Raw genomic sequence first — 24,968 nt, 5'->3', positions numbered from 1 at the left:
TAATGTTTAATATGCTGTGGGATTATGTACTCTTTGGAATTTAAAAAAAAATGCTGGATTAATTTAATGGAAACAACTGAAAGCCAAGAGCCAACAAAGTGTAACAATATTTATTTTACTTAGGACCTATAAGGTTTTATTCTTGGTCATTATGTACTTCTTCCACATATTTATTTACAAATTTCTGTAGGATACTGCCACTATTTGTATTCAACTGCAAGAGTATTTGTATATTAAATGATTCAACTATATTTGTACTAAAACTATTCAATTAAGTCTCCTGGATTAATCAAAATATTTCAACACTTTTACATGTATAGAAACTGGACTCAGCACTCAAGTTTCACAAAACAAGTTTCTAAAAAATCCACTTCCTTTGTCACACATTTGTTTACAGTTATGCATATTGGCCTCGTTCATTGCCTTAGTGATCCAATTTTGAAGTAAAAATGTATGAATACCTGTAACTGTTCAAAAAAATATTTGTGAATGTGCAAAACATGTTAATACCACAATGTGTTCATATTTTGTACAATTATCACTGCAGACTGTCACATTGACTGATGCCTACACAAAATATAAATACTGTTACAGTTTCACATATTTACACATTCATGTGAAAAAATATTCACAAGAAACTTTCACGATAGTGAACTGTTTTACGGAAGCATAAAATGTAGATAATCAACAATTCCAATAATTATATTGCTTCTGTTGCAACAATAATACATCATTATAAGAATTATGTGCGTAATCATAGAACATATTTACTATTTTAAATATATTTATATTCATTTCTTCATATATATATATATATCTCTTTGAATTTAACATCCTGCAAGATTATACCCAAATATAAAAGCACATTTTTATTCTCATGAATTTTTATCAGGAAATTCTAGTCCTTGGGATCACTCAGTCAATAATCTGTTGGTGCATTTACATTGCAAACTTAATATAATGAGCCCAAGTTACGGACATTATGATACATAGTATCAAAATACATCAACTGGCATCATATACTGTATACAAACAAAAATTTGACAAGTGCACAATGACCTCAAGTCATACACTTACACCCTTAACAAAATGGTGGTGTAATTAATACACCACGCACATTTTCAAATTTTAAAAGCCTTTCTAAATTGCACAAAATAATTTTTATTTGATTTTAAAAGATCCTAATGCAACTGACATTAAACAGCTTTATCCCTACAATTATGGCACGTAACCAGCTGAGCCGTTTATCGGCACACACAACAGAAGGCCGAAGTTGCTTTATCGTGATTATAATGTACCAAGCCATAGACTTTAAACTGCAATCAGGTATTTTGGAACTATGTAATTAAAAGCACTTCTCAGCAAAAAGTCAGCCACTAAACAGCGACTCCGCTAAGTTTCATACAAACTAGTGATTTTCATTACCTAACAATATATTTGTTTATATAATAATGTACAGCGACTGTTTCATACATCATATACACAAACAGCATTCAACTGTGCAAAACTAACTTTACGCGATTAAACTGGAAGCCACATCACAGACTGGGGGGATGATCCACGCACAGGAATTCAGCGATGTTATACAGCGCCTTCAAGAAAAAGCTGAACACCGAGGTCATGAAAATATGCACTAGCATTTCAAATCTCAAACTTTTAAGAGCAAACAATAACCCTTCACATAAAACTATGGAATTCCTTAAAATGTTTGTACGTAACAAAGGACAAGACCGTAACACTTTCCACTGATATTTTCCCTCAAAAGACACAGGTAATTTAGGCAGATGAAAATTGTATCAATGCAAACGTTCCCCTCAGCACTAAATTAAAACTTCTCTAACGCCAGGGAATCTGCATATGACAATTATACACTATATTTGACAGCTTAAGTAACCTAAAATTTGTTATAAAAGGGGGTAGTGCAATAAAGGATTCATAATAATGTATTCTTTACAAAAAACTGTATGTAAAAGAATTCACATTAAAAGATGTGTCATGTATTTACCTATCACATTCTGCCGAACTCAAGAATTGCTCACTACACAATTCTGTCGAGTGACTACCACCGTATTTAATGACCCTACTCGTACGACCAACGGCAATAATCCTGCAGCATTTTACTTTCAATTAAATATTATTCTTTAGACCACACGCTTCTATAATAAATTTACAACATTAATGCACCACCATACCAGTCTGATAAGACAAATTTGCCCAGACATAATACTACAGAATGCAACGAGCACCTCAAAGGAACGCTGGGAGTACTTACGAGGCACTCTAGTACTCTTTGAGCAGTGAAATTATTTGCAATGGAGTACAGTCCTGGTATCCTATACACAATTCACAATACTTGAACCTGCAATTCTTCTCTGATATGGCTCAAAATGAATGATAATGTTCTGTTGATCCATCGTCACTCTGTTGTGTAGGCCCTTTAATGTCCCGTAAGAGCCAAGGCTTACCTGAGCACAGATGTTAAATATCGATATCAACTTAAGAATTCAAACAGGGCCATTTGGCGTTGCACCTAGACCTGTTTGACTTGAACATGCCTCATTTTGTTTGGCTCTGAAATAACACACAAAATGTCCATCACTGTCAACGACCTTAAAAACTAAAATTCAAATTTCAAACTAAAATTCAAATTTCAAACTATCTGCCACGTTCATGTTCGGTTGTGGGTTCAAACACACGAACTGTCTCTACTCTACCGAACTTTGGTGACATAACTTTGTTCCCAACTCAACCACCGGAGCCTGGAACCTGAAGTCAGGTTTCTAAAAACTCTTAATGTAACATTTAAAGACATTTATGCAATTCAATGCTGGAAACCTCTTTTAATAATATCATCCAAGCATAAATCATTTTAGACCATACTGACGAATCAAGACGCACGTTCTTAAACAGACGTTAATTTTTTTAAAGTTTCAATGAAATGCAAAATGTTTCAGACAAAATCCGTCTCTCAAAAAATATTTTTTTAACAAACAATGAGATGATTTTTTGGAATGACCACCAATGAGCAAGACGGCATTGCCCTGATTCACTGGCGTAGCAACTGATCAGTTTTCTTAAAGGTACTACGGAAATAAGATAGGTCATAATAAAAGAAAATAAATAATGGGATAACTGAGAGTATTAACTTCTCAAAAAGGAATCCTCTCCATGTAGTCAGTAGAATAACACAAATTTTAATTAATGTGGAATTTCATTAGTAGCTGTCATTAATATCAAAGCACATTTAGAAAGTCATAGGAGCTGCTTACATTGACGTCGACTGACTGTTGTCTACCACTTCAGTCGTGTCGTGTGCCTTTTCTTGTACTGGTCCATTCTCTTTTGGAACAGAATCAGACTCGAGCTTCTGCGCTGGTGACGTATTTTCTTCTGCTAGACCACTACCGCCTGCCATCAGACCCTGCACTGAGAGGAACCTGAACACAGAACGTAAAAGTTACCCCGGTGTAACAACAACAAAATTATGTGACATCAGAATTTAAAACTAACGGCGACCAAAAAAAAAAAAAAAAAAAAAAAAAAATGTGGCAATGTTTCTCACCTATAATTATCTATAAGTTGTTGCTGCTGGTGGTCTTTTCCTACAGAAGCATTAGGATTTGCATTGTCATCTGACCCTGGATCCGGGCTGCAAGAAACCAACATGTTACTGTTTGTCAGACATGAACACAGCGTGTGGGAAACAATCCAAAGCACTTAGCAAAAACTAACCATTCTTCTTCTGTCTTATATTTTTCTTGAGTTTTAAGTTCCGAAGTAAGTTTGCAGTCAGTGCATAAAGGCCTGCCAGCAGGCCCCTTTTCGGTTCCGTTTCCTGAATCGGTAACGGCTATTTTGGCTGAAGCTAGAACAGAACAATACAAATACACTTATTAATGTTATTTATGTGACAAAGGATAATACGATGTGACAAGGAGGAGCTCACAGCTAATGGTTCAGAGAATAAAGTAGTTTGCTGTTAACTTACATTCAACTAGCACAGCAGAATTTGTTACGTCAACGTCCGTCTTTGCGGTTTCTGGATGACAACTTTCACAATCATTGGAACTCTTGCTGCTAGCAACGTCTGTAACACCGCCAGCTCCGAAGTTTGCCTCAAAATCAGCGAACCCAGCAGACTCAAAATCTGCCCAGCCTCCTTCATCAGGAGCTGTGGGTCCAAGAACAGGAGTGGGCTCACAGCTGTTACCCCATGGGTTGCTAGAATCTACTGCTATTGGAGCAACTGCACCTTCACTTGTAATATTGGCTGATCCCCACGCTGTTCACAGAAACAAGAGATTAAAATTACAAGTCCAATCCTTACATATGCTTCATTCACGCTATAGCGTCTTGCAATGAAGTTAGGATATTCTGCATCACCGGTATTCATGTAAAACAATGAATGTCAAAACACCGAATAAATCTGCTTAACCAATGGCCCCCCTAAAAAAGTAAAATTATGAACGAGCCAGTTCAATAATGTCAGACTCGGATCAGTTACTATCTAGCAAAAGTCACTGAGGCAATCGCCTCTACACTGCCATAATAATCATTTCCAGAGTCCAAAAATATTCCCATTAATAAATGTTTAGTTGAAACAGAAGAGAGAAACCATCAAACCAAACCGCCCGTACTCGCTTCGCTTGCCAAACCCACTGGGACAGCTCCCATCTTTCAATCTCTCCCAATCCTTCCCTTCAACGCATTTTAGGAATTAATATTGGGGGGGGGGGGGGGCAGAAAAGAACAGAAAATAAGTTTAAAGAACAGTTAGAATAATTATTTTCATTTTAAGAAATTCTTTACACATATCCACCCTAACAACGCAACCTCAATTTTAAGTTTTATATAACGAACTCTATTACAACTAAAAAACAAAAAGCAAAGCAATCTGCACAGACACCGTATTTTCCGCAAACACGGTCACTCACGATCTGTGGAATCCACTTCCATGTGCACATCTTCCCTTCCCTCTGGACCGGCTCTTTCCTCCTCGTCTGAACTACTATTTCCAGCGGCATCCTCCTCTTGCCAGTTCCTTGTAAAGAATAATATATCATTAATGTCTCTAGCTTACAACGTAGAAAACATTTAACGTTTGAAACATCTAGCAATAAGAGGGGCAGTAAATTTAAAGAACTCCATACTGCCTTTCCTGCATCATGTATCGAAGAGAATGTAAATCAATAAAAATAGGTAACGTTGAATATAAAGTTTTCGGGACAAATGGATTCAATCACATCTTCTTCAACGATCGGCCATGTAAGCACAGGGTTACAATCGAACATTCTGGAGACCATCTCGGCCTCCATCTCCTCGCATCAACCCTTACGATGCCAGACTGTAATGCCATATCTTATTTACCTTGTCCTTGTATCGATGACTGTTTGAAAGGTGAGCTCCTGTTCTCGATCATCCCAAATGTCTTCCTCTCCATCATTCAGCGTATGTAACTTCTGGGCACAGACTTGTTTGAACAGCTCTGCTTGCCTGTCAAGTTCATCTTCGCTAAGGCTAAAGGTCATGCTCGTAAGCCGGTCCACAGACGCGCTGTAACAAATGTTTTTTATCTCTACCAGTCAAACTTTAGACAATGGTAAGTGTCCGTCATGTGACATCATCTCAATATTAGTGCACCTTGTACTAGTGCTCGTGCCATCACACATCATGATCGACAAGCACTCCACGAAACAAATGATGTAACAGCTTACCGATGCTGTACTGCTGTGCGCTCATTCCAAGCTCAATGAACATCAATTTCTTGCCACACATGTACGTAACAGAATTATAAGAGATCGTGTAATCCAATATCATTAACGCTACTACCGTTCAGTGAATGTGCGCTACATCTGAAATTTCAGAATTACTGAATTCATTGCTAAGACTCACATTTTCCACCTTCCAATGAGCTTCATTACGTACACCCACACACTGCATAATGAAAAATATATAGCAGATTCTACTTACTGTAATGTATCTTCACCATCCGTGAATTCATCATCATGGTAGCCATAATTTTCAATGAACTGTGGGGCCATTTGTTGCATCTGGTACTCAGAAAACACCTACAAATCAGAGGCAAATGTTATTAGAAAGTACGGTAAAGTTAAGGCGTTAAAAGTGGACACAAGCAGTGTTACTAGCCTGTATTTTTAATCGTGCATTTTACTCCTCCCCACTTAATAGTACCTGCACCTTGTCATGGTGGTGGGGCTTGAGTACCTCGGTGACCCCAAGAGCTACTGGTAGGGCCTCCCTAGCTAGATTGGTCGATGGGGAGAGGTCAGACTAAGACAGGTACCCTGGTCCTCCAGGTTGGGGGTTGGTCGCAAGGCTAACAACCGTGCACCGTAGAAAGGAAGAAGTTTCGAACCTTCAATCAGAGCCTCGGACAGACAGACAGACCTAACAGAGGACCGAATGGAAGAGGAGAATTGAGGAGGCCATGGACCGAATATTGACCGGGGAGCCATAGAAGAATTACTCCTGCTTGCCGACAACCCAATTTTACAATGTTCAAAATACTTTAGTAATTAAAAAAAAGGTACTTATTTTATAAATCAGATATATTTATGCATCCTCAGTATCAATATTATACCCTGAATTTTACCAAGGTGATTTAGACAGCTGTCTTCTGGGATGTTGAATGGTGTACATACTGACACAATGAAACATCCCAGAAGCCATCCTCATATTCATCACTGAGAGAACCTGAAATCTCACTCAGTAAAACGATTTACTTTCCTTTTATGTAGAGAACTAAAAGGAGGGATAAGAAACATTAAACAGAACTGAACATTTCACAGTACAAGTGTCTCGATGAATACGCTGACAATCCCAATAAAACGATGTCATTATTAACTCTTGATCAAACAGTGAGAATCGGTCATGACTGAGTATAACCTCACATTCACAACAATAAAGTAATGGAGGCTGAGACATTTAGTGGTGCATTTACCACGGTGTTATGATCAATTATAGACGGTTGGGTACTTGCGGGTTATCGGGACACATCGCTTTAAAAATAGGTTAGGTTAGTTGTCATTTATTGAAATAAAATATAATAACTTTCAAGTATATGTCATTTATCCATACACATTAACCTAACCTAACCTATTTTTAAAGCAATGTGTCCCGATAACCCGCAAGTACCGACGGTGGTAAGTCTTTTAAATTTTCCTCAAGAAATGAAACTAAGACAAGTGACCAACACGATAATAATCACAAGAAATGCTTATAATATTGTGATACATTACCTGCTGTAACCCTGGGTCCTGTGAGAATGGAATGTTTCTGTAATCTGCATCATCGTCTTCAGCACTTAAACGAACAGGAGGAGGACCACCCTACGACAAAGTCACCATTGGTTTACAATGAAACATAAGAGCAGTCTTCAACAGAACCTAGGATGATGCTACATAGTCTGAACTACAAACAGCATTGATAAATAAACCATAAATAAATACCAACTCAATAGCTATAAAAATTCAACACGTGGCTAAATCATTGAACGAGGCACAATCACCGAACTGAGCAAACCTGTAGGTTTTAATTAAAAAGTGAAAACAGTGCTTACCAAATACATCTGATGCGTCTTATTAGTTTCTGCCAGCGTGTTGGCAACAAATGCCTCCCACGCAACTACAATATCTGCTGCTACGTGCTCTTTGATGAAAGTCCCTAGGGGACCCTTTTCGGCCTGCTGTGCTACAGTATTTGCCATCTTGATTAGATGCCCCATATAACCTCTTCTGAGACCACCGGTTTTGGCTCTGTTATAAAAAAATAAAGAAATTTCACACACTACAGGTAACAATAATGAAATCCAAATATTAATATTTCTTGAAGATTTGTAACATATTAAATGTAACACGTCCAGCGTTTTCGTACACAAAAGGCATTACCAGACTGCAGTCCGTACATATGTGATTTGGTACACAAATGTTTGCCCTTCTATCCTCGTATTACAGTTGATTCCCATCATAATATGGAAACGGAGTTATGTTATCCACGGATACAACCGTACGGTAGAGTATACTGATTCTCCGGTTGTTACAGTACACCAATATTATGCGAGATGTTCACATTGTCCTAAGAATATTTTATGTTCAGAAGTTAGCTCTGCCCCTGCCTTGAAGTCACCTGTTGCCGCTACATCAACAGATTTTTAATCTGAGGACTCACAAAGACTGAGTTCAGAAGCGGTTCTCGTGTCCTTCGAGTAAGAATCTGGACTCTAATGAAGAGGGTTCTGGGTTCAATCCAAAGTCAGACCCATGTGTGCATTTTTCTGCACACAAACTGCAGCCTTCACTTCTGGTACAAATAAAACTTTGGCAAAGTGAAGTGACCATACTGACCACCCAACTGTGGTTCAGAGCACCTGCCAACCATCATCCTCATAATCATCATATAATCAGTAGTGACAAAATCTGGCTTACAACTGATCCACTTTAAAAACTGGATTAGCATATCTAACAGAGGCCAGGAAAGGCCGTAACAGACCATTCGTTCGGTAGATTAACCAAACTTGGGTCTCTTGGTTAATCTAGAAATTACGTTCACATCATCATTACCACATATGCTTCCTATCCCACAAATTATTTCTCTAATAACAATCTAACGTACTCCCATGCCTGATCATTTCAGAATGAACCAGACGTGTACTTACTGTTGAACTTCATTATCATCCCACGCATCTAAAATCCTTTGTATTAATTTGCACTTTAGAAAAATCTGAAATAAAAAAAAAACAACAACAAAAGATTCAAAGGATCATCGACAATACAGCGGCCACAACAAAATAAGATCATATTACCACATCATATTACATTGTACTTACATTATTTACTAAAACATTCTTCTCATTTCCAACAGAGACGCTTAATTCAGAAGTAAGCGCAAATGCTATACACTGTTCCACTTGAGAATGCAGAAAGTTGTTCCAAGTGTATTTGAAAAACAAGTCCTGAAAAACAGACCATGAAAACAATACGCAGACATAACAGCAGTAAATGACATATATTTCATGACAGTTCCAACCAGACACTAGCATTAGTCTGCCATTATTCATGGGAGATAATGCACATCTTCTTCTTCTATGGCTCTCCGGTCCGTGGCCTCCTCAATTCACCTCTTCCATTAGGTCCTCTGTTAGGTCCGTCTGTCCGAGGCTTTGATGGAGGTTTCGAAACATCTTCATTTTTACGGCGCAAGGTTGTTAGCCTTGCGACCAACCCCCCAACCTGGAGGACCAGGGTACCTGTCTTAGTCTGACCTCTCCCCATCGACGAATCTAGCTAGGGAGGCCCTACCAGTAGCTCTTGGGGTCACTGAGGTACTCAAGCCCCACTACCACGACAAGGTGCAGGCACCATTAAGATAATGCACATGCCAGAACAAATCTGACCATTCAGCAATGATTTCACATATTATACTGCAAGAAAAAGTAACGAAACACAAGATGTTTCCACATTGTCTCATTACATGAGTCTGGTGTTTTGAACTAGGTTCCACTTCATCAACCCTGCAGATGCTGACATCAGAAGAACCATGTATTCTAAGCAGCCCTTTCACTGCACTGCTTTGGATGCACTCGGGGCCCAGAATCGGAGAATAAAAATAAAATAAATAAAAAAGCTGCACTAAAAATAAGATATTTACCTGTCCTTTGTGACTACATACATAACATTCAGCAAGAACCTTACCAGTAACAATTCAGTTGTACCTAAACTGGCCAGTTCTTTATTTACGTCAAAACTGTTAGTAGCAACTAACGCTGCAAACAATTTTGCTACTTGCAGCCTCGTGTTCCCAAGGGGAGGATCGAGAGATCCGACCGTTGTCTTCACCGGTGGTTTCTGCAAAACAACAAATGTTTAATATCACAAGAGCTACAGCACCAATTGAATTTGAAAACATTAATTCTCGGCTTAACGGTTAAGAGGTATGCTAGTGCAATGCAGAGCCGGCTGCGACGTAAGACGTGACACACGGTCGGTAAGATCACAAATTCTCTACGCCACCATCCATGTAGCTACATTCCATACCAACGACAGCTGGCTATTCAAATGAGAAAGAACTTCCAAACTTTGTGTGTTTCAATCAACGCCACAAAGTAGTTATGCAGCGTTTCCATATTTTAAACATGAAGATCAGTATACACTTCTTGGCATAGGACTCATTCCCTTTAAAAGCTCATTATAAAAGCGTATTATCACGTGTATTTATGTGCGTACTTATCACTAATAGAGATATACACCATTAACTGATAAATACAGATTCACTCCTGAAATTGAAACTCGCACTTACATGCGGAGGGTCAAGTAACAGATTGTGAAAATCTTTAAGACGTGGCAAAATGGCCGTTGTTGTACTTAAAACCACCTTCGAAGGCTGTTCATTTTCTCCATTTCCTCTTACTTCTTCGCCTTGAACACTGCCGCCTCCATACGTATTATTGGAATCACCATTTACACCACTGGATTAAAGAAAAGATAGATACAGAAGTGAGATATAAACCGAAACATCAAAAGGGTGCAATTACAACTATAACTCATATAACAACATTTCAACGAATCAGATACAGGCTCGCCACCGGACCCAAGGCTCGCGGGTTCGATCCTGGCCGAGGTCAATGGATTTTTAAGGGTGATAAAAATCCATAGCACAACTTCCTTCAGAGGGGAAGTAAAGCCAGCGGTCCCATGTCGTAGATTTACGGCATATAAAAGAACCTTACGAGCATGATACAAAATGTTTCGTAAGCAAAATTCAGCGGCCATTTCTCACCCAAATCTCCTGATTAACTGCTAGATGGCTCTGGCAGTCAAATCAGGATTGAGTAGAAATTGTGCAGAGTCACTGGGCTTGTCACTCGCTACTCATAAGTGCACACTTCGAGACCAAGAAACCTCTGAAAAGGAGGCGGCGAAAACCCACAACCGGGTTGTAGCGCCAAGAAACAACAAGCAATATGACATCTTACCTTGGTTTACTGCAGTCTAGTAGAGTTAACAATACAGAGATCCCACCAACTATAGAAGATTCACATTTCTCTTTCCCCAAAATGTGATCCATGAGTTGTTGTACAGTTTCTGGCCTGCCAAGAAAATTACTACTTAAACGTGGTACTTATTTAAACACTTCTATTTCTGTAGTACAACAGTGTTCATTTCTCATTACTCGTATCTAAACAATAAATCCTCACTTACGCCTCGAGAGTGTTAAGTACCGGGTCTGGATCTGTCCGCTCTATAGAAGTAAGCTGGTTCTCTCTTGACATTTTAATAACATCACAGAGAAGTTGTGCAGCATTACAGTGGCGTTCAGGGTCAATTCCTGGGTCGAGCAACGCAACGAGGCACTGTACCACTTGCTGACTATCCAACCACTGGATAATAAATAAATTTTAAGTCAACACAGCACAAGAATATACAATGCACTTTAACCTGAGCTGCTGGCTGTGAATTATATTGGGGGGGGGGGGGGGGGGGGGGGGGGCATATTTATAGTACGCATAAAAACTAATGAAAAGGAACACTGTTCTTTCCATGTGTCAATTTAATAATTTCCAGAGCAAGAATCAATATGTGTTAATTATGTGAGGAGAATGGAAAGATGAGAAGTAAATTCAGCGCTCTCTGAAACGTCGATAAACTTCCACCAGACCGTACAGCGCAACATCACAGAAGACAGTCACCCCGTAGGTAAACGACTCTTGTTGAATTCACATTCTTCTACTTACATTGAGAATATTTTGCTTCATTTCCACTCCTTCTACATGCGTGATGAGCTTCAACATTAAATCCATTATGGCGGACGTGCCCAAGTGCTTCAGTAGCAAACTGATACAGTTCTTCTTAGATTTTAAAAACTCCAAAACCTGAAAACAAGTGAACTGATAGGAATACCAGTTCTGGGGAGAAGGGAAAAAAGGAGAAAAGAAAAAAAGAAAGAGAGAAAAACATTCATATAACTTTTGTTCCAAATATTCTTATCAGTAAAGCCTACAATAATTTCTACAGCTCGTTTTTGTTTGTGCACAAAACTTACACATAACTAAGTCTATGACAATGAACCATATATCAAGAGAAATGACAAAATTATAAAGACAATTATTCTCCTTCATTACGCCGTCTCCTTTATAGGAGGCTGGCGACATATTATGAACAGGATCCTTCCATCCTTTTCTCGGACTGGGACCTGTTCATATACGTTCTTGGCAGATGATCCAGAAGTGGTTTGCCATTGCCTTCTTCTGTGTGTGAATGGAGTAATTGTTGGGATGCCACGGAGGAAAACTCCGTGTTGCCTAGACTACGGCCTTGCCCAACACAAGTTATAAATTCGGGCACCGCCGGGAATCGAACCCGAGACCCCCAGGATTACAAGGCCAGTGTTCTAACCGCTAGACCACCGTGGTGATATAAAGACAATTACCAACATGAAAAATGTCCCAAAACAATGCAAGAAAACAGACGATAAAGAACAAATAATGTAATTCAACTTAAACCATGCAATTTATATTATAACACCAATACCACAGAATACTGAACGCACAGTTTCCTTCGGAGAACAGTCAATTGTAATTACAACCAAGGATTACTGAAGTGGTAAACAATTATGAATTAATGGACACTACTCTTTTAAAATCAGTGTTCGTTTACTCAATAGGAAATGATAAACAAAAGCCCACTTTATAGGAAACCACATGCAAGAACTGACCTGTTCACTCTTTCGTGCTACAAGAACACCAATAGTTTTACTGAAGAAAGACGCAAGAAGTGGATTAAGCGGTTTCTCCGATTCCAGGAACGCGTATAATTTTCCAAGCAACGCTTCATCACCGGCCAGGCGTTCATTAAGAGCCGGAACATCGCACGTCAGGAGTTCACACGCCATGCTGGGATATTTATAGCGTACTTTTTCATCCACTTCCCCAGACGGTTCAACAGTTGTAAGAGTCACCAATTCTTCCATTACATCTGGTCGAACCAAGCTACAAAATTAACAGAAACACCGTGTAATATCTTTGAATGAGCGTAAAGTATGTACGGTGCAACATTTATCAGCGAGTGCAGGAATACAAAACTCTCGGTCTTACCAAATTCATTAGGAATTGTCCCCATATATGAAGGATCAGCGAGTGTCTGTTATCAAAACATTTTACTGTTCTTTACCTAAACTGTCAAACTAGTGTCAACCAAGTAACGAAAATTCACTTCCGGAAATATTGCAAGAGTCAATACAGACAACAAACAGACGATAGGGTCAAATAGTAAAATAAAAGCAGTTTGGAAAATAGCGAAAAAGGAAACGGGGAAATATCCTACACAAGGCAAAAGATAAACAATAAGAAATCCTGAACTCTTAGCAAATTATTTCAATACTTACTTCTTAACGATTATACAAAGAATTAAAAATGACACTACAACCGTAACAACAGAAGACGCAACAAAGTACCTTGCTCAAGCAACCCCTAAAATCTTTCCAAATTTAAGTCTCATGCCCACAACAACAACTGAAATTAAAAGTATAATAAATTCTCTCAAATCAAAAAATTGATGTGGTTATGAAGTAATAACAACTTTGCTCAAAAGTTGTGCAGACTACGTTAGCATTCCTTTAAGTTACCTTTGCAATCGATCAGTGGTAGTAGGAGTTCCCCCCCCCCCCCCCAGAAAGATATAAATATTCAAAAGTTAAAAACTTCTACACAAAACAGATGAAAAATTGTGCATATCTAACAACAGACCAGTTCCATTACCAACAACTTTCTCTAAAATATTTGAGAAGGGCGACTGATTTTTTAAGCTCAAACAACATCCTTGCACGTGAACAACTTGGATTTAGGAAAAATCTCTCACCTGCATTTCTGTAGCAACTATAACCAAAATTCTGCGCAATTTCAACGTTTGTCTGCACAAGGTTTTGCATTTGGAGGACATTACTTGAACATGTTTTGGTTATTTTCCCAAGTGTGCACAATGTAACAGTACAATCTTCATCAGACATCATATGGAATAGTTTGTATTTAAAACGTGAAAGAATGTCAAAATAGCGCAATCTTTATCTTTATAATCACAGTACTCACTAGTCGATTAATTTCTTGTTTTGAACTTTGCACTCCTGCAGCAAATCTTCCTCGTCCATAAGCTCATGAAGTGTAACATCCTGCAATACAATTACCTCAGACAAGTATAAACATATTTTTTTAAAAAAATGACATTTATCTAGAGATCACCATGCCGCAGTCTCACACACATATGAAGCACAGAGACTTTCAGAGGCATAATCTTATGTATAAAATCCTTCCGTACACAGCTGGCTCTCATTACACGCGGGGAGAGCATTCCTGTGAATCGCCACATATATCAAAAACATGTAACATCCATGGGATTTCCTAAGTAATACAATATGAGAGGCCTTAATTGTAATCCCCAACAGCAAAATGGGAGTAGCATATTCCCCCAAAATGTTGGTACCTACTTACAAGTCCACGCAGCGTTACAACCTACATAACTGAGACTGGCAATAAAGTAAGCTGTTTTATGTTGCTGTTTGCCAAATTTCCACACACAATATTATAATTACTGAAAAAAAGCACATCCGAAAAGTCTAGTTTAACTCTTAAGATAAACGAGACAATACAACTGCATTTCAAAACACACATGCTAACTAACCTCTTTGTTTAATAGAGTCTCTATATGAGGTGATGAAAATTGATTAAATTTCCAAAACATCTTGAATGCAGGCTGATAACACTAGTACCACCTGAAATAAAGTACATAATAAATTATGATCTTTTCTGTTAAAGGTTGTCTCTGTATTTTAAACACGGTGTACTTTGAAAGACTGGTGAACTGTACTGATGTTTACCACTATTTGGATAATATATATTTATTTAAAAGTATAAACTCTTCCCTTTCGCTCCAAAGTTAAATAATGTAGAATGTTTGACGAAGAACGAGAATGGTCATTTGTTTGCTGATTCTTGCGATGCTGCAGAAAAATAGAAAACACTGACAGCTGCAGAATTTAAAAGTAAAAAATATATAAAAATGCTGAATTGTTAGAGCCAAAAGAAAGTACCACAAAGGCTGCAATTTCAATTGAAAAATCAAACAAATATCCTTGTATCAATTACAAGCATATTATACCTGAACTAATCAAAGTATGTTGCAACGAAGCATTTATATACACAAAATACCATTTATATTTTAATAAGCAGTTCAACGCAATTGGAGATAAATTCGATTGCACTTCATACGTAAACAATTTCTCTTGTTAACACCATACAAAATTTTCCATGTTAGTATTTTATTTATTCTCATCTTCAGAACCTGCGGCACAGCACATTACAACGGCAAAACAACAGGTAGAAAAATCACTATCAGCTCATCAGAAATTTTTAACATAATAAGATCAAGGAATATTCATATTTGTTTTTCACTGGCTGATTCCCAAAAATGGAGTCTAAAAATGCAAAGTAAAGTCTACAAAGAATAATGTTGGCTGAGATGCATATATATTTATCTTTTCTATCACCTAGCTTATTACTGTCTCATGAAGTACTGCAGTATAGAATGGCAGTCTCCTTAATAACCTGTAGTGGGTTAAACCTAACCTGCCAAAACTAAGCTATTTTTCACAGCAGAGTAATCAATTACAAGCATAAAAAAATGCCCAGTCAATCAAGATTAGTTTGATTTCTAGCACACATGACTATAAATCTTTCACAAGGTTCTTTAAACCTGTTGCCATATTCAACATGTTAATTTTAATAATGTTCACACATTTCTCATATAGCAGAAACAGGACTAACATAATAACTTCTGAGTCACAAGTGTTATGAAGTAGTGTTCTTATCAGAGAAACCGTATATAACCACCATTTACACAACAAAGAAACGTTCTTCACATAGGCCACCTTCAGCAATATAATCAATTTAAAAATATTACTGAAAAACATTACGGGTTTATGAATTACAAAAAAGTACAAAATGTCATACAAAGGAAGTTTATAAAATTTCAAACATACAAAATGATATTTCCACAGTATACCACAATACTGATTCAGAAATAACCAAATACTTGATTAAATGAGACAAAGTTCTTCTTCCGAAAAAAAAATTATGAATACACTAGAACTGCAAAAACTGTTACTAGACTTACTGGATTATACCTTTGGCTCCTGGTTAATATAGGCCTATTAGTAGAAACGTCTGGAGTTTCCTTCTACTGAACTTCCCTACTTGTATATGAAATACTGGACAGATCACATTAAAAGATTTAATATATTCACAAAACACAATCCGTAATATTTGCCCCTTTAAATAATGACAGACAAGTAACTATTATATCTCAAACAAGCATCGCCTTTCTAAATCTTAATGGCGTTGCAAATTCAATATCCCATGATGCAAAGTTCTGAACTATCCCACAAATCAACAAATGAGCATCACATAATGGCGCTCAATTTAAAGAAAATTTTCTGGTGATTCACAAACATGACAGCGACATAGTCGATCAGCTGACGGCGATGATCCTAATTGTGGAGGCAGTGAGCTACTCTGAAATGTCGGTCAGTACCTACCACATTACATGATGTAACATCCCAGACAGCAACCACCTCCATGTCACATCGCAAACCTAACATTTCTTGACAATCTGTTACTTGTTCAACTGTTTAATGTAAAAAGAACTACCAAGCACATTTTTCTGGCGATATTTATTTTTCATTTGTATTAATAATAATTATTACTGTGAATGTTGGGAGTCACATTTCTTTCAAAACACTGGAACCTACAATCATGTGATCTCTTCCAGGTACTGTTGTACTTCTATGTGTAGTAAAACAATCCAAGAACCTACTGGTGCAAGAACAAAAAGAGAACTAGACATAAGGACACTCGGTATTTCAATTACACTTTGAACTTCATTGAGACAACTACTGCCACAGTTAACTGCTCCAGACTGAGATTTTGGTATGAGATCTGCTATACATTGTATGCTTTTTACTTATCTGTGCATTTTTATAGAAATTTGCATACAAGAATTCAATTGTAAAACTGTATAAAGGTCATTTTTTACTAAAGTAAATTTCATCACCATTTCTTCATTAAAAGCTCTGTATGTTGACACTTAAACTTATTCAGTGTTTGATGATAGCAAAAAATATGTCTCATATAATTTTAGTGGCTTAACTGGTAAATAATATATCAAGTTAAGTGGTAATATTATTTACTTCAAGGTACAAATAACTTCAGGGTTGTTGATGGTGATCTTGGTTGTGATCCACAGCACCGAAGACGATCATCTTCACCACCATGAAAACCTAATTCTCAAACATTCATCAGATTGAAAAAGAACTTCAGATTAAATCTGTAAATCTCATTAAGATAATCATTTAATACTGTATACATTTATATGATACAGTGTATAAATTATATAAAATAGGGCATGTGTTATGTGAACAGCATTCCATGTAATTATATTCCTCCAGTTTGAACCAATTACGTCTTAATTTAGTACACAAATAATGCACAAAGTATTTGATGTTGTGTTTAAGCAGAAATGGTAGTTACATAAGGCAGATGAACCAATGTACTAATAATTTGTTCATTTTTTTAAATGTTATACGCCATATAATATTACTGAAGAGAATAAAAAATTAAAATAGTTAAGATATGGTGCATTTAACATTGCACAAAATCATCTTTCCACCAGTCATAATTTTCATTCACAAAAAAAATCATACTCTATTTTGATACAGCATTCTAATTATTTATGAGTACAAGATATGATCATTATTCTATCCAAATTCTAAATTTGAGTGGAATTTTTATTCATAATATTGTTTTAATCACAAACAACTTATACCATAATCACATAATTATTCTCAAACATATTTCTAGCATGTTATGTGAAACTGATTCAAATTTACAGATACTTATGCATACTGTAAGTATCCACATTGACACCACCAGAATCAAAGAAAAGTCTCCCACGCACACACGTCCACACATACATATCTTTCCATTGTCAAATTCTAGGAATTACTATGTAGGAAGTTATTCTTGTTAACTGCAATAGGACGACCTTGAATAACAATTTGTGTGCCTGTGTAATAACGAAATAGAATGCTGGAGCCACGCTTAAGCTGGTTTGTACGTGACAGATGTGACCAGCAATCAGTCCATGATGTGTAAATTGGCATCTGCGGAGGAATTCCAGCTATCAGTCTGCAGGAAAAATGAAATTAAACATTAATGTAGTTTGAACCCTGATTTCAATTAAACAAGTTTGAAAGGATTCATACCCAAGCTGGAGGATGACCCCATGTCAGCTATCCATGACAGCTTATTGATTCATACATTGAAAATTGGTTTATCTTTTCTTGAGCTGTTTCATGCATATGGACAGACAGATTTAAAATATGTGCTCAGCAGGGCTGCAAACCCGTCCTGATGACACAAAAGGCTGATTCCTTGAAATAACTTACCCTGAATCATTTACAGCCATACAGTTCGACACCACTTGGAATGGGTAAGTGATGGTGCCAGCAAGGAACTGAAACATATCATCACACACATCGAACACAATTTCGGAACAATCAAACACTGTATCTCTACTCTTGTTCCATAATACAAGACATACACAAGTGCTCTTCAATTCATGTAACAGATGTGTTCAAGAAAAAGAAGTCGCAGATGGTGACGAAACAAATCTGTCCCTTGTCCTCTTGCATTCGTTCTTTGTTACCCACGCAATATTCTCTACCCCACCCTGCCACCCGCCTCTCTCAATCTGCTAGCAAGCATTAAAATGAGTGAGCGCATTAGAACAGAATCACATCTTATATCAAGGAGTACCTGTAAGCAGGTACCACACTAAACTAGTAAAAAAATCTGTACTTACTTTCAATATACACTTTTAAGTACAATAAATTAACAAAGAAATCTCATTTGATTGAAAGTTTGTCTGTGTAACGATGGATTTTAAAACTAAACTGAATAAAACACTATATAAAGGAATACATAATCCACATTAAGAGCCATATCTATTTCTATTGAATATCCCAAGACAACAAATCCTTTACTGTACGTTAGCAGATCTTCATAAACAAGAATACAACTTCATGTAATCAGCAGGCAATGCGCTTGTTAACCCATTTCCCACATAACTTGAATTTCAACAGGCAACATTTTTAAAGGCATTCTTCCACTGCAAGAACCAACAGCGTAACAAGCGGCAAAGTCCTCATATCCTGGTAAAAACTTCTACTCACATTCATGGATGCTGAAGTGTAAGTCTTCAACTCTTCATCCTCCAGAAAATAGTAATTTATGACAAATGTGAGGGAAGAAGCAATAATTAAAGATAATATTTCCCCCACAATCCTTGGCACAAGTCCACTGAAGAAACCCAGAATTCCATTTTCATGGAAAATTTCTTTTATCGAATTAAATATTCCACTGTAACAAATAAAAAGCTGAGAATCATTTCAAAAATTTATAATTATTATATACATATATCTTATCTGCTGGTAAAATGAGCTTAATGAGAAAAGAAATGGTTAAAATACTCACCAATACTTATTTTCACCTCCAACAAACTGTGCCATCATGCGAACTGTTATAACATTGAATGGCTGGCTGGCAATAATTGCAGCGGTGCGACACAGAACATTCTGAGAGAGGTCATATACAAAAATCTTTTGCCTGAAGAAAACGGGAAACACAAATATTTACCACTATGAGAACCTCACACATCATACATAATTCACATTACTAGGCATGTACATTGGATGATCACAAAATGGAAGAAATTTCACGAAAGCATTCTTTTCATAGTGCTCAGATAAGGTCATGAAAAACCACACGTAGGGGCATTAAATAACAACCATACATAAAAAATGTACAAACTTTATAACAAAATGTGATTGGAGATGCATTATAAAGTCTAACCCCAGACTGTCTTGGATAGAGTAAGTAAAATTAGTTTAATTTATCATCAGCCATTGCTGTGGCAAAGATTTTAACTCAGGACTATCCCTACATATACGAGGCGCGTCCCAAAAGTAAGTTTCCCTGGGGCCGTTTACAGAAACAAAACACAATTTCATGGAAATATTTATTGCAACAGATACAGCAAGTGTCCAGCTATTTTTCAACATATTCGCCACCGGAATTGAGACATTGGTCGTACCGTGGGACCAACTTTTGAATACCTGTGTCGTAGAAGTCTGCCGCCTGGGATTGGAACCACTGTGTGACAACCATCTCCGCCTCTCTGTCATTCTCAAAACGCTGACGCTGACCGGACAGGAATTTCTTGAGGTGTAGGAAAAGATGGAAATCACTGGGAGCGAGGTCCGGGCTGTAGGGTGAATGATTAAACACCTCCCAGCTGAACTCCTGCAGGAGACTTGCTGTCCGTCGAGCCGTGTGCGGCCTAGCGTTATCACTGACCGCACTTCACAGTCGGCGGGAGCTGGAATAAGAACCTCCATCTTCAACAGCTGCAACGATGCTACTGTGAGAACGCGGGAGGTGCCGTTAGTGCATGCGCCATGCTACATCATTGCTCTATCACGTATGCACAGTCGCTTCGCGCAATATAAGGTTTGCTAGCTGTGGGATGAGTGGGAAACTTACTTTTGGGACGCGCCTCGTATATATAAAACACAAATGTCAACCGTGATATAAATTCCGTTCATGGGTTTCGCCAATATTCTGGAGATCCTTACTACCTCCGTTTCCTTTGTCTTGCAGGAGGAGATGGTAAATATCTCTGAAATGTCAGGAATACAACCAGCATCCACTTGCAAGATCAAACTGCAGCAAAACACCCAAATCCTTGTTTTGCGTGATGTTTTGATACAACATTTGTTAATACATTAAGTGAACTTGTACGATCAAAAACTAGTAATACAGTTTACAACACAGTTACAAAGCATACAGCGTAGTCAATAATAAATGGGGAGCTAAGATACCTGTTCAACATTTACTTGACTTCATACGATGATTAAAATTTGACATATTTAATTTAAAACAAAAGAATAATGAGACAATGATTAAGACAAACTGCAAAAGTGATCGTTCAAACAAATATAACATCATTATTAATCATCAACTTCACCTTTCTTCCTCTGTTGTGTTTTCATCTATTTCGGGAGTTCTACCACCTCTAATTCTTATCACCTCATGTACTCTCTCAAATGTGATGCCATATACAGTACTGGCACAAAGTTTTGGGCCCAAGCCTCTGTACCAACCCACAAATCCATCCACATTCTTAACGTAAGCCACTGAAAGTAAAGAATGTCTTTAAAAAATGTGAAAAAAATAAACACATAAAAGGAGTTGGTCCCTATGAGCGTGTGTGCACGCCTTCCACAGTTCAACAGTTCCATGGAACTATAAAACACACAGTAGTAAGTAAATATTAATAGCAAACTACTAAAAATTCTTCACTCTAATACTTTGAAATAGATCTCAATATTGGATGTTAACAAAAGAACAAATAAGAATGAAGATGCATAAGTGCATTTCATCTGAGCAGAAGCAGGATAGAGAATGGCGATGGATCATTAGTGTGATGAAGATATTAGAGAAGAACTGGGTAAAACAGATATCAATAAATACAATAAAAAACAACTGCACAGGACAGAACATATCTTGAGAAGTTGACAGTTACTCAGACAATCAAGAAATTCCCCACCTTTCACGAAAACCAAAGGCTCATTTACGTGCCTTATCTTACGTAAGATAAATACAGTCTCCCCTTTCCATATGACTTCATTTAAAATCTGTTTTAATATTGTCCTCGCATCTACACCTAAGTTTTCTGAGTAACATTTCTCTTGAGGCTTTCCAATAAAAATTCTGTCCACCTCATAAAACTTGATTAAATCATCTTATAAATATTTGTTGATGAGTAAAAATTATGAAGCTCCTCATTATGCAGTTTTCTATAGCCTCCCATCACTTCATCCCTCCTAATTCAGCACGGAGTACTCAAACACCCTCAAGACATGTTATTCCTTTAACACAAGAGACCAAGTATCACACCCATATGAAAAAAAATGGTAAAATTACAGTTTTGTAGATTTAAACATAAGACGAGAAGACAGAAGATTCTGAAAAGCGTGACAGGAGGCATGTTACGGCTGAACTCTAACTCCAGAGTTTTTGGTTTGCTGATGTGACACAAAGCCACTTAGATTTAGTGTAAACCATGATGAGTGGAATATAAAGATTAAAGACCATTTGTGAGTCTTCATTCTTGAAATGACTTTTGGTAAGGAAACATGTTCTATATCTTACAGGGGACCTAATGGGGTAGACCTTATAAATATGGCTAACAAGGAAAGGAACAAAAGTTCAATCAGTGACATACATGTCTACAAATCAGATGTACCTACATTCTACTTACAGTATTTGAGGACATTTGGCAGAGCAAGTATTCGTCTGCCTAACAGTGTTGTTGTGGGATATGGTGGAAGTGGTTCGTGTCCAATCTGAAATATTGTCGGTAAATATAAACAAAAGCAACTCCACGTGAATATGAGAACCCAAGGATTCATCACAAGCAGTGCACCATTCTCCACGACATGTTTATTTATTTGTAGATTATTTAGTAAAATCAGCATTTTAAAATATACATCACTAAATGATATGTTGATTAATGAACAAAAGACTGGAAAGGATGTGGAAGGAAGCAGTCATGGCATAATGTGAAGTAATATCTCAGCACTCATATCACTTCAACCTACAAATCAAAGCACCATTATTACACTTTTTTGTTGAATTATCTTTTAATTTCCTTTAGTGAAGTAAACTGTTAACTTATATTGGTGAAAAAATGGAGCAACTGTATTATAATGCTCAGGCAAACGAATGTTACATACAATAAGTCACTGATATATGGAATAACTTACATTCGTGGAGGTCAAATACAACAAACTGAAATGTTGGTAAATTAATATAACATTCCTCTAAACATTGGTGGTGAATATTTTTTGCAGCTGGTTCTCCGGTTAAAAATATAACATGCAAGATGGTAAGACTCTGCTGTATGGACCAGGGACAGACATTTCTGGATATAATTAGCTTTCACTGCTTGAAGTTGAATAATGTCCCTAACCTCAATCCCAAATCTCATCCCGAATGTTACAATGTGTAGAAATGCAAGCTAAAATGTATGTTACTCAGTACGTTTCGATACCCACCACACAAAAAACAGCATACAGGTTAAACAATATTCTTTGCAATGAAGATAATTATGAGACAAGAAGTTGAACAAATTCGTAACTAACCTGAATCAAAACTTTGGCGTATTCCATAGGATGTGCAACCGTATTCATAAAAATTCGTAGCGCTATACCACTCCATTTGATTTCATTTTTTGAATTTGACATCTTCAATTACTACGAATGTACTATTTTTGAATACAGGATAAATTCATTCAACGCCATTAACCATTTTCAACCACGACCACATACATTACCAACACCGACATACACAATACCAACATCGATAACCAAGAAATTACACAGAATATATCTACCACGCACTTCCAACACACAGACGTGCAACTTAACATTATATGTTGTACGTGCTGCCATCAATGAAAGAAAGAGAAATACACATCTGTGGTAGGTAGACGATGTTCAGTCGGTAACAAGTTTTACTACTAGTGAGATCCGAAGTTCTGTGTTGTGACATCATGTAGTCTTGTAGGTAGATATCACAAAAATGTGTGTTGTCGGTGGGAATTTTAATTTTGTTTAGGAAAACATTTGTAGAATTTCACAGTCCAACATGATACGAAAGACAATTTCCAGGCTATGAATGAGGACAATGTATTGAAACATCACGGAAGTTCAATAATAGCCCTACTGTTATAAACATGCTAACATATTACTACATAATTTTCGCTAACAAAATCAGTCATCTTTTAATATCAGATTGAATTTCTATTCTTGAGATTCGCATCCCATGTTACTCGAAGTTATCCCCATATCACCTCCTCGGTCGTCAGTGTTTCTGTTCCTTAGAGGTTTCCTCATCAAAATTCTAAATGCATTCATTGTCTCCCCCACCCTAGTCGCACACATTAGGTAACAGTAACAGTTCACGCGTGGCGCGTATAAATATGGAAGGAAGCTTTTTGGGGCTTCGGCGTAGGAGTAACAACACTTGATCTTAACATTGCCTGCGTAATGAAACTTCCATGAATTGGACGGATCTTTTTGTAATCGAACTTCAAAGCATAATTACCGAGTCCTCAGACAGATCCTGATAACACATTAGTAACACAAATGGGTATAATTCACTTTCGTCGACTTTAAAAGCCATTTTACTTCTGAAATCGAATTCATGAGTTAGGTGCTGTGTGCGTATAAACATGATGAAGGCATGGAACAGCCGAAAGCAGGGAAAAGTCCACACCATGATGACAATCCTTCCGCGAACTGAACTACAGAATCACGTGGGGGAAATATTAGTGTGTAGTCCGTCTGCCTTGTCGTGCTCAGTGGTTACAATGGTTACCACAGTGTGACTCCAGTTCCCTACTCATGCTTTTAATTTATACTCGAATAAATATTAAAATATGGGAACATTTTCGCCAGTGACTTCTCAGAGAACGAATCTGTCAGGAAGCACTTACTTTCTGAGAAATGAAGACAAGACTTGCGTAGTATTTATTCAGTGACCTTGAACTGAAGGTCGTTAAAATACATTCTTATTGCACGATGTATGATTTACCGCTAGCACGTCAGTAGCGAGGAACGTGTAGAATAGTTCGCCCTCCCCTCCCCCCCATGTATATTGTCTCATGAGACGATTTTGAGACAAAGCTTCGTGAGCCATACGGGCGTATGAGATAAGATCCCTTTTGCACAAGTTTCTATGCTCAGAAAGTACGCAATTATTTATATACTTGTAAGAGATAGTA

At 37.3% G+C, this 24,968-nt stretch overlaps 2 protein-coding genes and 1 long non-coding RNA gene across 5 annotated transcripts; 1 reads left to right on the top strand and 2 right to left on the bottom strand.

The window, feature by feature from the left end:
* Positions 1–95: 95 nt before the first annotated feature.
* fmt (phosphatase 6 regulatory subunit 1-like protein fmt) lies at positions 96–16,564 on the bottom strand. 3 transcript variants are annotated; one of them, XM_022074137.2, is made up of 21 exons: positions 16,179–16,564; positions 14,688–14,778; positions 14,099–14,178; positions 12,730–13,003; positions 11,750–11,920; positions 11,217–11,395; positions 10,991–11,104; positions 10,315–10,483; positions 9,711–9,863; positions 8,846–8,971; positions 8,675–8,739; positions 7,580–7,775; positions 7,260–7,349; positions 5,971–6,068; positions 5,368–5,553; positions 4,935–5,041; positions 3,989–4,282; positions 3,733–3,865; positions 3,563–3,649; positions 3,270–3,437; positions 96–2,571 (listed from the first exon to the last, which is right to left on the bottom strand). In XM_022074137.2, the coding sequence occupies exons 2-21, from the start codon at positions 14,745–14,747 to the stop codon at positions 2,505–2,507; spliced, it is 2,817 nt and encodes a 938-aa protein (XP_021929829.2). In that variant the 5' UTR covers positions 14,748–14,778; positions 16,179–16,564; the 3' UTR covers positions 96–2,504. The 3 variants fall into 3 exon arrangements, with proteins under 3 accessions (XP_021929829.2, XP_087203128.1, XP_021929830.2); XM_087347002.1 differs by having other exon boundaries at positions 11,750–11,887; XM_022074138.2 differs by having other exon boundaries at positions 16,189–16,564.
* LOC110834707 (uncharacterized) lies at positions 16,472–17,644 on the top strand. The gene is made up of 3 exons (XR_002544667.2): positions 16,472–16,587; positions 16,833–16,990; positions 17,257–17,644. It is a non-coding gene; the product is annotated as an uncharacterized LOC110834707 (long non-coding RNA).
* LOC110834702 (mitochondrial carrier homolog 2) lies at positions 17,395–23,552 on the bottom strand. The gene is made up of 7 exons (XM_022074143.2): positions 23,326–23,552; positions 22,443–22,527; positions 21,147–21,315; positions 19,595–19,726; positions 19,294–19,480; positions 18,508–18,575; positions 17,395–18,247 (listed from the first exon to the last, which is right to left on the bottom strand). Exons 1-7 carry the CDS (start codon positions 23,425–23,427, stop codon positions 18,055–18,057), a joined length of 936 nt encoding a protein of 311 aa, XP_021929835.1. The 5' UTR covers positions 23,428–23,552; the 3' UTR covers positions 17,395–18,054.
* Between the last annotated feature and the right edge of the window lie 1,416 nt (positions 23,553–24,968).

This window comes from Zootermopsis nevadensis, unplaced genomic scaffold, assembly GCF_977971745.1.
Source record: "Zootermopsis nevadensis isolate Lab colony 2312 unplaced genomic scaffold, Znev_1.0 Znev_ptg000011l, whole genome shotgun sequence".
Lineage (NCBI taxonomy): Eukaryota > Metazoa > Arthropoda > Insecta > Blattodea > Termopsidae > Zootermopsis > Zootermopsis nevadensis.
Note: the sequence above shows the minus strand (reverse complement) of the source record. Positions and strands in the feature narration are given on the sequence as shown.